Raw genomic sequence first — 12,426 nt, 5'->3', positions numbered from 1 at the left:
GTTAAAACAAATAAACTTTTGCTCCTTGAAAACAACCTTGAGTTATGAGAACCAGACAATAACTTTTACTTGGCCTTGAGTGAAATTTACCGTCCATAATTGTCTATAATAAATTAGGCATAAATTTGCATCACACTTAACAGAAACTTGATGTTTGTTCATATATATAATTTTAGTAGAAATTATTTACTGGTTTCAAGAAGAACAAAAAAAATTATCTCCCTTGTAAGGTTTTTGTCTTCTAGGTGAAAGAACAAATCGGTTTCAAATTTCCTTCCCATGTAATATTTTTAAATATTGTTTAAAATTCTTTATATAATGGTAACATCATTTAATAAATATATTATGAATGAATTTTTCTTTAGTTGTTTTTATTTAATGTATATATTATAATGTTAAAGACTCTAAATGATTATTGTAGAAAATCAGGATTTATAGGGTAATGAATGAAATTGTATATTGTAAAAAACTGTTAAGATTTTATGCAAATAGACTTACAGGTATATTATTTACAAATGCATGACATAATTTTACATGAGTTTGACTGTGATAATTGATATGCATTATTCATTATGCACATCATAATATTAGTTAAAGTATGTGTAGAAAACAATAAGTTGTTTATATTTTTTATACGACCGCAAAAATTTTAATTTTTCGTCGTATATTGCTATCACGTTGGCGTCGTCGTCGTCGTCCGAATACTTTTAGTTTTCGCACTCTTACTTAAGTAAAAGTGAATAGAAATCTATGAAATTTTAACACAAGGTTTATAACCACAAAAGGAAGGTTGGGATTGATTTTGGGAGTTTTGGTCCCAAAATTTTAGGAATTAGGGGCCAAAAAGGGCCCAATTAAGCATTTTCTTGGTTTTCGCACTATAACTTTAGTTTAAGTAAATAGAAATCTATGAAATTTTTACACAAGGTTTATGACCACAAAAGGAAGGTTGGGATTGATTTTGGGAGTTTTAGTTCAAACAGTTTAGGAATTAGGGGCCAAAAAAGGGCCCAAATAAGCATTATTCTTGGTTTTCGCACAATAACTTTAGTATAAGTAAATAGAAATCAATGAAATTTAAACACACTTGTTTATGACCACAAAAGGAAGGTTGGGATTGATTTTGGGAGTTGAGGTCTGAACAGTTTAGGAATTTGGGGCCAAAAAGGGGCCCAAGTAAGCATTATTCTTGGTTTTCGCACCATAACTTTAGTATAAGTAAATAGAAATCTTTGAAATTTAAACACAAGGTTTATGACCATAAAAGGAAGGTTGGGTTTGATTTTTGGAGTTTTGGTCCCAACAGGTTTTTAGGAATAAGGGGCCCAAAGGGTCCAAAATTGAACTTTGTTTGATTTCATCAAAAATTGAATAATTGGGGTTCTTTGATATGCCGGATCTAACTGTGTATGTAGATTCTTAATTTTTGGTCCCGTTTTCCAATTGGTCTACATTAAGGTCCAAAGGGTCCAAAATTAAACTTAGTTTGATTTTAACTAAAATTGAATTCTTGGGGTTCTTTGATATGCTTTATCTAAAAATGTACTTAGATTTTTTATTATTGGCCCAGTTTTCAAGTTGGTCCAAATCAGGGTCCAAAATTAAACTTTGTTTGATTTCATCAAAAATTGAATAATTTGGGTTCTTTGATATGCCAAAAATAACTGTGTATGTAGATTCTTAATTTTTAGTCCCGTTTTCAAATTGGTCTACATTAAATACCAAAGGGTCCAAAATTAAACTAAGTTTGATTTTAATAAAAATTGAATTCTTTGGCTTTTTTGATATGCTGAATTTAATCATGTACTTAGATTTTTGATTATGGGCCCAGTTTTCTAGTTGGTTCAAATCAGGATCCAAAATTATTATATTAAGTATTTTGCAATAGCAAGAAATTTTCTATTGCACAGTATTCAGCACTAGCAAGAAATCTTCAATTGCACAGTATTGTGCAATAACAAGAATTTTCAATTGCACAGTATTGCGCAATAGCAAGAAATCTTCAATTGCACTGTATTGTGCAATAGCAAATATTTTTAATTGCACAGTATTGTGCAATAGCAAGAAATATCTAATTGCACAATATTGTGCAATAGCAAGAAATTTTCAATTGATTGGAGTTATCTTTCTTTGTCCAGAATAGTATTTGAATCAACTTAAATCATTGTTTTATACAATACACAATGTATATTCACTTTTACTACCAATTGATAAATTAAAACAATCTTTACCATTCAGTGATAACAAGCACTTTTTGTTACATTTTAATATTTTATGATGTATTTAAATGAGTAGTTATTGTTGCAAACTCCATTAGAAATTTGAATTGAGATCAGTTTTGAAAAAAGGGAAAGGGGGATGTGAAAAAAAATGGTGGGGGGGGGGGGTTTAAATTTTTCTCATTTCAGATTTCATAAATAAAAAGAAAATTTCTTCAAACATTTTTTTGAGAGGATTAATATTCAACAGCATAGTGATTGCTCAAAGACAAAAAAATTATTTTAAGTTCATTAGACCACATTCATTCTGTGTCCAAAACCTATGCTGTGTCAACTATTTAATCACAATCCAAATTTAGAGCTGAATCCAGCTTGAATGTTGTGTCCATACTTGCCCCAACTGTTCAGGGTTCAACCTCTGCGGTCGTATAAAGCTGCGCCCTGCGGAGCATCTGGTTGTATCATTTACCAATTATGAACTTCAGTCAAAGTTAACAAATTTTATTTTTGTTTTGTTTTAATCCCCATATTTGGGCACGGGTCATTTAATATTTGTCTTGTCCATGGTTGTGGTCAGTTTGGTATTAATACATCTAGGTCCATGTACAGTGAGGCTTAATTGGCACATTTAAACGTCTAGAACTTCAAATTGTTATTTGATCAAGGCCCTACAAAAACAGAATTTTAAAAACACAGTTTAGTAAATACAAGATAAAATTGAGTTTGCCATTAAGAAACATCCAATGACAAAGAAAATAGCAAAACGTAAAATCACAAAAAATACTGAACTCAAACCACTCTTATGACATCAGAAAAACAATAAAAAATAATTAGCCTTGAACTATGTGGTGAGAAAACACAGTATACACATGTAGAGATTTCAATATCTCTCTGTAATTTCATTTGCTGTTTACTCATTTTGACACACTGCAGCTCCCTTCATTCACTATCATCATTTATATTTTAACGTAGTAAGATGTCGATTGATTGCTTTTTTTTCCTCCTATTTTTGTGTTTTCATCATAATCATCAGCTATATCAATCAATCCATTTGTTGCCATGATTATTTCTAAAACTTTCAATGGATGAAATCAAGCACTAAATGTTAATACTCAAGACTAGAAAAAAGTTACCTGCATAAAAAAAAATCATTCAATTCATGGCCTAACTTTTATACCAATATATAGGTACCATATTTGAAACTCAATAATTGCTCTAATAATACAAATTTAAAATTGAAAAAATTAATGTGCATATTTGCCATAAAAAATAATAATAAAGTTAACAAGGTTAATGCATAATCTTTAGCTGTAAAAGTGAGTTTGTATTTATTTACTTGTTTCATTGAAATTGTTATATTAATCATCAGAAAATATTTTTGATGAGATTTTGGTGTTAGTTATTTGCAACAGTTTTTAAAGATAAAATTGTGTTATCATATACTACAATTTAAATGAATAAAAATCTTATTGAACTTTTCAATTTATCCTTGATTTTATTCGGCATAGTTAATTATGGTAAATATATATATATATATATAAAATAGACTGCAACCCTAAAACACAATAGTATTTAAAATGACATGTACACATCCATTATCATGACAGACAGACGGATGAACGGAAAAACATACTAATAAAGGAACACACGCACAGACCGAAAAACATAATGCTCCTTAGTGGGGCATACAATGGACAAATATCAATACCACTTTAGCCCAAGGTTGTGCTGATTTTAGAGAATAGAGAACACCAAACATCTGCCGTTGATACTTAAAAGAGAGATGGAAGATACCTAGACAAACTGCAAACAATATGGAATGTAAAAAAAAAATGAAACTCAAGTCTCAAAAACACAAGGTTAAATCCTAAAAGACTGAGCAACACAAATCTGTAATTCAGAGAAAAAGTACTATGAACAAACAATGGCAAACTACATGACCAAGAGAGCCTGATATGGGTACACTTGGTAGGGTAAATTCAGTTTTATTTGACACAAACCTCCCCATAAGTCCTGTAACACCTTACAGATTTTATCATTACACTGGATTTGTTTAAGTGAGCAGAATTCTGGTTGTCATATGATCATAAATTAATTATGGACATATTTTGGGACACAAAGTAATAACAATAATGCATACTGCATATATTTATATACTTTGGTTCCACTTCTTTTTATTAGGTATCAATTTTTGGACAAAGAAGATTTTTTTTTGTGGACATTTGAATTTCTGGTTTTGTCAAAGCTTTCATATAAGCCTGGATGGGCCTCAGTGGCCGAGTGGTTTAAGTTGTTACTGTAATCACTGACCAGTCAACACTGAGATTGTGATTTCGAACCCTGCTTGTGCAGGTGCAATCGACTCCAAACTATATTGACTAGGATTGTAATTTTCCTATTGAAGGTTGTGGTTTTCTCCAGGCACTGCAGCTTCCTCCACCAATAAAATCTGGCCTCCACTAAATAGCCTAAATGCGGTGCTTAAAAGTGGTGTTATAAAACACCAAAAATCAAATCAAATTCATATAAGTCTAAAGAGAGTTGTACTTCATTGAATTGAACATTTAAAATTCTTGTTCAGGGATATCCACAAAATCAACGAAAGATTGGTACATTTGTATGCTACAAATATCAATCAATTCACAGTAGATTTTACTTTCCCTTTCTTTACTTCATAGTCAAATTCAACCTGAAACATTAATTATTTTCCTACATAAGAAAACACAACAGCACTGATTTAAATCTGTTTTATTCAAAAAGAATTGTAAACATATAAAATATGGCAATATGTTTAAATAATTACATGGTTACCATGTAAGAGTAATCACAACCGACTTAACAATAACAGTACACACAATAATGATATATGTTGGTTTTAGTACATACAGTGAGGTCAACGAATGGTTTAAATATAAAATCTAATATCGTGCTACACATTTAACATATATATAAAAATAACATTAAAAACACAGTTCTGATTGGTTTCTGGAAAGGTTATGAAATGATTAATTACAATTAATTAAATAACTAATACTCTGTTCACAACTTCACACACATGTTATATTTAAATAAGAATGAAATGAGATGTTCATCTCAGTTTATCATATACAAATATAAGGAAGTTTGAGTTCACACTTGTTGAAAGTTGGTTCTATTTAATATTATTTTGTAATTCTAGATTAAATTCCATAAAATATGAAGATTTATACATGCATTTGATAGATAAATTATGCATTCACACATATATTTATTCCAGATTCAAATCTGATGCTAGATGAAATCAAATATCAAACTAGCTAGTACTTCAAATCATTTGACCCCTGATTCACAAATATGAATTTAATCCAAAATATGTGTGAACACAAATCAGTATCTTTGTCAAATCAAATTTCTAATCTGATTTTGATGTGAACAGGGTATAAACAACTTTTTCTCAGATCCTTTAAATGGGTGTAGACTAAGCACAACAGAAATCACTACAATGTTAACTATAAAATTCTGATTTTAATGTCAACAAATATGTTTCCTATATTCTCCTGCACTAGTAAAATTCCATTATTAATTCACTGATATAGTAATCTAGTTTACAATAGTTAACTAAAGGCTCTCAAGAGCCTGTGTCGCTCACCTGTTACTGTATTTACTGATGTCGGCCATCTTGGTTGGTAGACGGGGTCATTAGACACTTTTTTAAAATAGATACCCTAGTAATGATTGTGGCCAAGTTTGGTTAAATTTGGCCAATAGTTTTAGAAAAGAAGATTTTTGTACAAGTTACAAAAATGACGAAAAGTTGTTCAATATTGCCTATAAACAGTCAGGGGCATTACTTAAACAAGTAACTTTTAAAATTACCTATAAGTAATGTTGAAAATGAGGCTATTTCAAAAATTACTTATACAAGTAACTTTTCTAAATATTATTTTTATAGGTGACCAATTATACAAATTTCACTAGTTTTAACAAATTTTTACAGACATCTGGTTATTTTTCTAATGAAATATAAAATCTAATCCTTCTGAAACACTAACTGCTTTTCTGACGCACTTATCTTTGATATCGACACTTCTTGGTCAAAGATTGGTCTCTTGGGACTATTAAAATATCGTTTTCCTTCAAAATCTTGAAGGTAGACAGATATAAATAGATAGAAACTGATGAATTAATTAAGACTTGAAGTTATTTATAATTTGTAACCCAAAACAATTACATATGTTCCTAAAATAAGTGTTATTACTAATTCTTTCAAAGATGTACAAAATAACTTATTCAAGTAACATTTTTGTCATTATTTTTAAAGTAATCCTTTATGTCTATTCTCCTCTCAAATCTTACATAAAATGATGTAAAAATTCATGAAAACTACATTTAGTCCCTGCTTTTATTGAAATTTAAAATAACTCTATTGAGTAATCTTATATTTTTTAAAAACAAAAATTACCTATATAAGTAACTAAAAAATGTTACTTGTTTAAGTAACGCCCCTGACTGATAAAGGACAATAACTCTGTCAGGGGTTCTCTGACAATTTTGGTCATGTTTACTTATTTGTAGATCTTACTTTGTTGAACAATATTGCTGTTTACAGTTTATCTCTATCTATAATAGTATTCAAGATAATAACCAAAAACTGCAAAATTTCCTTAAAATTACCAATTCAGGGGCAGCAACCCAACAACAGGTTGTCCGATTCGTCTGAAAATTTCAGGGCAGATAGATCTTGACCTGATCAACAATTTTACCCCTCATACCATATAAAAGGTAAAACTGACCATCATGTTCACTTGAGTTCTATTATAAAAACATGGAGATGTGGTATGATTGCCAATGTGACAACTATCCAACAAAGTTCAAATGAAGTTGATCAAATCAATTATAGGCAACCGTATGGCTTAAACAATGAGAAACACCCATTCCGTTTATTCAGCTATTTAAGGCCCAGACATGAAAAATATGCAACAAGTGTTTATTTTATGCCAGTTTGATTTTATCTCAAGTTGACTTGTATACCAGACTATATATACTGCATTTTCAATTGACTTAATGGGACATATAGAAAAAAAGTTACAATGCAATGTATATGAAAGTATTAGTCTACACCCAGTTCATCTCAGTTATTCAGTTTTGAACATTAATTAATAGTAATGTCAGTTGGAAAAATATCTTATATATTTTTACTTTTGATACATGTACAATACATTTTATCATTAAATAAAAAAAACAATTCTTAATAAAGTGGTATAAATTCACACAACCATGTGTTTCTGATACCTATAAATAAACATGCATTGTATTACTGACCCCTATCCATGTAGTGATTTCAATAAGAAACAAGTACAACTACACTGTAGATGAGGCCCACAAAAATTAACTTTCAGGTCAACATTTCCGCCTTCTCTTTAGATTTTTTTATATTTCACTTCATAATTGAATATTTTTTTATATATTATATTTTTAAGCGATTTTATTGAAATACCAGTAATTTTGTTAACACAAAAAAAATCATGTCTGCAGTAACCTAGTCTTTCTTAAGAAATCCGAACTTCTAAGACGTTGACAGCTTTTTATATTAGAAATAATTTGTGAACATTTCAAGCAGTAAAACTATTATACAGCATCTCAAAGATACTGTTCAGAATTTTGGAACTTGCAGAAGACATAATAACATTAATAAAAAGTCAAATATCAAATTAAGTATCTATATATGTCATTGGAAAGATGAGTATTAATATTTTCACTTATTATGCTTATTATTTAAGCCTTACGATAAAAAAATGAAATTCTTTGAAAATGGCCTTAAGTTTTTAATGAATTCATCAATAAATTCATTTACAACAATTACTACAGTAAGTGAAACAGTTGACCATTTGAAAATATGTTGTGTAATCTGTTCTATATCTGAAATGTTGAGATGTGAATATAAAACACAAAATAAAATTTCACATGGACAGTTATTACATGTATACTCCCTTGGTTATCTAGATTGATACTATGTCTATTCTAAAACGAACTGACAATATAGTAAAAATCTCGTTCTTTTTTCTTTTAAAATAAAAATAAAAACATTTGAGTGATATTTCTAGGTTACATAGATTAATTCAAAAGGAAGTGATTATATTTTTTTTATCATTCTAATACTTTAACAAGGAAATGTTCCCTAGGGATATTTTGTTTATTATCAACTGTTTTTTCTGCTAAATTTGATATTTAGTGATAAAAAAGTATAATGTATAAGTTTTGTCAAATCCCATGACACATTTATATTGAGGAAATATTTTCTCCCTCACAAAACAATAAAATAAAAAGAGACAATCTAATATGTCATCACAGATCGATGTTTTTCACTAAATGGGACTAAATATATATTTGTGTCAATTTAGCATTAAATCATGTTTTGTGTTGGATTTAATCTAAGTGATATTTGAAAAAGGTGCCTTTCAATGCTGCTCAAAGAATATCCGTCATTTGAGAACATTTAAAATTTAAAATGCAAACCTTTTCAACACGTCAAAATATAACTATGAACTGGTAAAATAAAAACTGACAAATTTTGTATTCATCTAGATGCAAGACATGAGAATAATTATAATGATACAGCTAACCAAGTTTTAAGGTATCAAAAGTCCATTACTAGTTAAAGGACTTGTATTTTTGGCAAAAAGAATTCAAAACACTCAATCTCCACTGAAAAATATAAATCTTGCAATGAACTGGAAATTTCGACGAAAAAAAATCTTCTTTTTTCATTAAAAAAAAAATATAATATTTTATCTGTTATGAGCAATTATATTATATGAAATCTAAAACTAAAAGGCCATGAAAATTGAGCATACTCTTCATGGGTACTATGCATGCACAAGGAATTCAAGTTAGTACCATTTTATAACTTAAACACAATTTCTAAATTATTACTGCATGCATATAAAAACAGAATGTTAATTATATGTAACCTTAACCTTTTTAAATAATAATCTAAAATAAAAATACTTTAAGACAAGAAATTAGTATATGATAATGTATCAAGAAAATATATTACATGAATTTAGTTTACAACATATCTTGGTTTAACCTGGACTAGATTTTAGACACCTAATGCTGATGAATTTGATCAGTGTTTGTCATCACAAGACTTGTTTTACTGATCTAACAATCGTATAAAGTTCAACTTTTTCTTTCACGCTAAACTGCCTCTTTTTATTAAATAACAATGCCAAATGTAAAATATACCCTGCTTCTGGCTAATTTCTAGCTATCTAGAATCCAGTTGTCAGTAAATTTTCCTATTACATTGTACTTAACTCCAATAAGCTTAGGTAATATATTTTCTGTAAAAATGTTTTGCAAAGTTGAAAGATTAATTTGAACTCGTTTTATAATAATTTTCCCATATTACTAACCGCATAATGTCTTGGCTATTAGTGGCCTGCAGCCTCCATATAAATAAAATATCATATAGTTGTTAAATTCTTATCTGGATACTGCAAAAACAATATTCATAAAGGATATTCTGGAACTATTCTAATTTTCCATTTTACATTTCAAGAGCACATGTAATTTTCCATTTTACATTTCAAGAGTACATGTAAAATCATAAACATTTCATATTGTCCAAACACCACAAAAATCTTTTAAGTAAGGTGCATGTTAATTGTAATCATTACTGTTGAGAACATCCTGGTCCTTAGCACTATAGTATAGATAACTCTCTCTTACAGTTGTCATCAATTTAGTTTTAACTTTGAATATTATTAACTTATTTAAAAATGAAAAAAAAAATCAATTAAGATCTGTGTTTTTGAAGACTGCTGATTTGAAATAACTTGTCTTAAATAAGTGGTTTATGTGTTTCACTACTAAACAAATTTTAATTCAAACCTGTGTGAGGTCACTAGGAGAAAAAGTTATATTTTTTTATGGCAGTATTACATTCAAACAGCAGCTGGAGTAAGTATTCCAAAATGACTGGCTTTAAATATTCTTTGATTTGTATGACAGTATTTTTAGCAGCAGCTAAAATCCCACAACTTAACAGTCTTATCATATGACCCGGAAACAATTATAAAATCATTGAACTGTAAACATGTAACACCATCTGTGTGATTGCGCAATGTAACCAATCGTTCACCAGTCTGTAGATTCCATACCTGTAACAAGAAATTGAATGTTCACAAATTTTAATGAACTTGCAATCAAAAGGTTGAACAATCAACTGTAACCTAAAGGTGTCTCTTTATCTCTTATAATTCAGATTCCCACAATTGGTACAATAGGATAACTACACAGGCACTCGTCTCAGAATTTTTTCCCCATATATACCTTTATATAACACAAGGTACTGAACTCACGATTTAGAAAAATGTCAGGGGGTGATGAAATTCCGTTATATCCCGATTTCTCAGCTGTCAACCCCACTAAAGCTTGTTATGTCGTAAATCTAAATTGATTTATCTTCACAATGGTGTATAACACGCCTACTTTTGTTGTCGGAATCATCCGTAGCAATCCTACTCAAGTATGTCAATCGTAAGTATTTCGACTACTGACGATGGATTGGCAATAAATGCGTCACGTCTCTTATATATCTCCGTCTCCGATTGGTCAATTTTATGGGAAAGTCTAAATGATTCTCCGAGTTATCTGAACTTGTTTCATTTCATACGTAAAGGCAAGAGAGAGTCTGAATGACATTGACGTCATGGGAAAATGTTAACTTATTAGACATACCACAAATAACACTTGTAAGATTTTTTTCACGGTATCTTATCCAATTTTACTAACTGGATGATAAGTTCTATTCATACGAAAACTAACAGTTTTTTCTGAAACAATTTTTATAATTAATCATTTACTGCGAGACGTTTATTGCCAATTTTGTGTCGGTTGACGAAATAATTACTATTGACATACTTGGGTAGGATTGCTACGGATGATTCCGACAACAAAAGTAGGCGTGTTATACACCATTGTGAAGATAAATCAATTTAAATTTACGACATAACAAGCTTTAGTGGGGTTGACAGCCGAGAAATCGGGATATAACGGAATTTCATCACCCCCTGACATTTTTCTGAATCGTGAGTTAAGTACCTTGTGTTATATAAAGGTATATATATAAAATAATTCTGAGACAAGTGCCTGTGGATAACTACTGTAAAATCAGAAATCATTGTGAAGTTTTAATTATTGTGAAAAATGCAACAGGGTTATAATCGCAAAAATTTAAGCTCCCATTTTGAAATTTGTTATATGAATTAAACAGGATTTTTCTCAATATCACAAAAATTAAATGAATTGCATTTTAGTCTTAAATGGCAAAATCTCAATAATAAACGCAAACAATAATTTCTGAATTTACAGTATTGCTATTTTCAAACATTAATGCCAATTTATTTGGACATAGAAAAAAAAGTCATTACAGTTTCTAAACTGGAGGCTAGAATTAGTATTGTCCTTAACATTTGATTTGTTTATTTTTGATAAAAATCTTTAAAAAATATTCTAGAATCTGAGAGTCTAGATTACAATAATCATGCCATTTGAAGACCATGACCCTCATACATTACAACTAAACACCGTCAGACTGTCGAATATAATATGAAGTCATCTGTTTACTATTACCTTGGAAATATTTGTTGGACAAACAAACATACATGGTTTCAGTGTTAGACCAAGGCTCTGTGTTGAAGGCCAAACTTTGACCTATAATTGTTAACGCTTTATACATTGCGACTTGGATGGAGAGTTGTCTCATTGGTACTGATACCACATCTTCTTGTTTATATATGGTGATTACAATATAGACCTCACTCCAGAGCAGGATATAATAATTGCATCAAACACTTGCCCTGTTGACCATGTGAGAACATAAAATGTACTAAATAACTTGTACTTTCACTATTATCTTATAATCTTACTTTGATAGTCTTATCATCTGCTGCACTACAAAGTCTCCAGCTATCTGCTTGTAAACATCTATAAACAAAAAAATGGTTTTATTTCTTTACAAAAATGAATTCTTAATTCAAAATAAAAGAAATATATATAATTGTGTACCCAATAATCAATTGTGTCCCCAATACTGTAAATTCAGAAATTATTGTGTGCATATTGCAATTTTGTCATATTAGACTTAAATGCAATTTTAATTTTTACGATTTTGAGAAAAATCCTGTTTAATTCATATAAAATACTTCAAAATGCGAGTTTA

The 12,426-nt window shown here is 29.5% G+C and overlaps 1 protein-coding gene across 5 annotated transcripts in view; it reads right to left on the bottom strand.

The window, feature by feature from the left end:
- Nucleotides 1-4,951: 4,951 nt before the first annotated feature.
- The window catches only part of LOC143073870 (uncharacterized), a 59,018-nt gene continuing 51,543 nt past the window's right edge, over nucleotides 4,952-12,426 (bottom strand). For all 5 annotated transcript variants that reach the window (XM_076249570.1, XM_076249571.1, XM_076249572.1 and 2 more), the window contains 2 exons: nucleotides 12,134-12,191; nucleotides 4,952-10,363 (listed from right to left, as the gene is read on the bottom strand). In XM_076249570.1, the coding sequence (XP_076105685.1) occupies nucleotides 10,220-10,363; nucleotides 12,134-12,191 (202 nt within the window). In that variant the 3' untranslated portion in view covers nucleotides 4,952-10,219. The remainder of the gene's footprint in view (nucleotides 10,364-12,133; nucleotides 12,192-12,426) is intronic.

Source organism: Mytilus galloprovincialis, chromosome 1 (genome assembly GCF_965363235.1).
Source record: "Mytilus galloprovincialis chromosome 1, xbMytGall1.hap1.1, whole genome shotgun sequence".
In the NCBI taxonomy this organism is placed as follows: domain Eukaryota; kingdom Metazoa; phylum Mollusca; class Bivalvia; order Mytilida; family Mytilidae; genus Mytilus; species Mytilus galloprovincialis.
The sequence above is the reverse complement of the archived record's forward strand: the minus strand, read 5'-3'. Positions and strand labels throughout refer to the sequence as shown.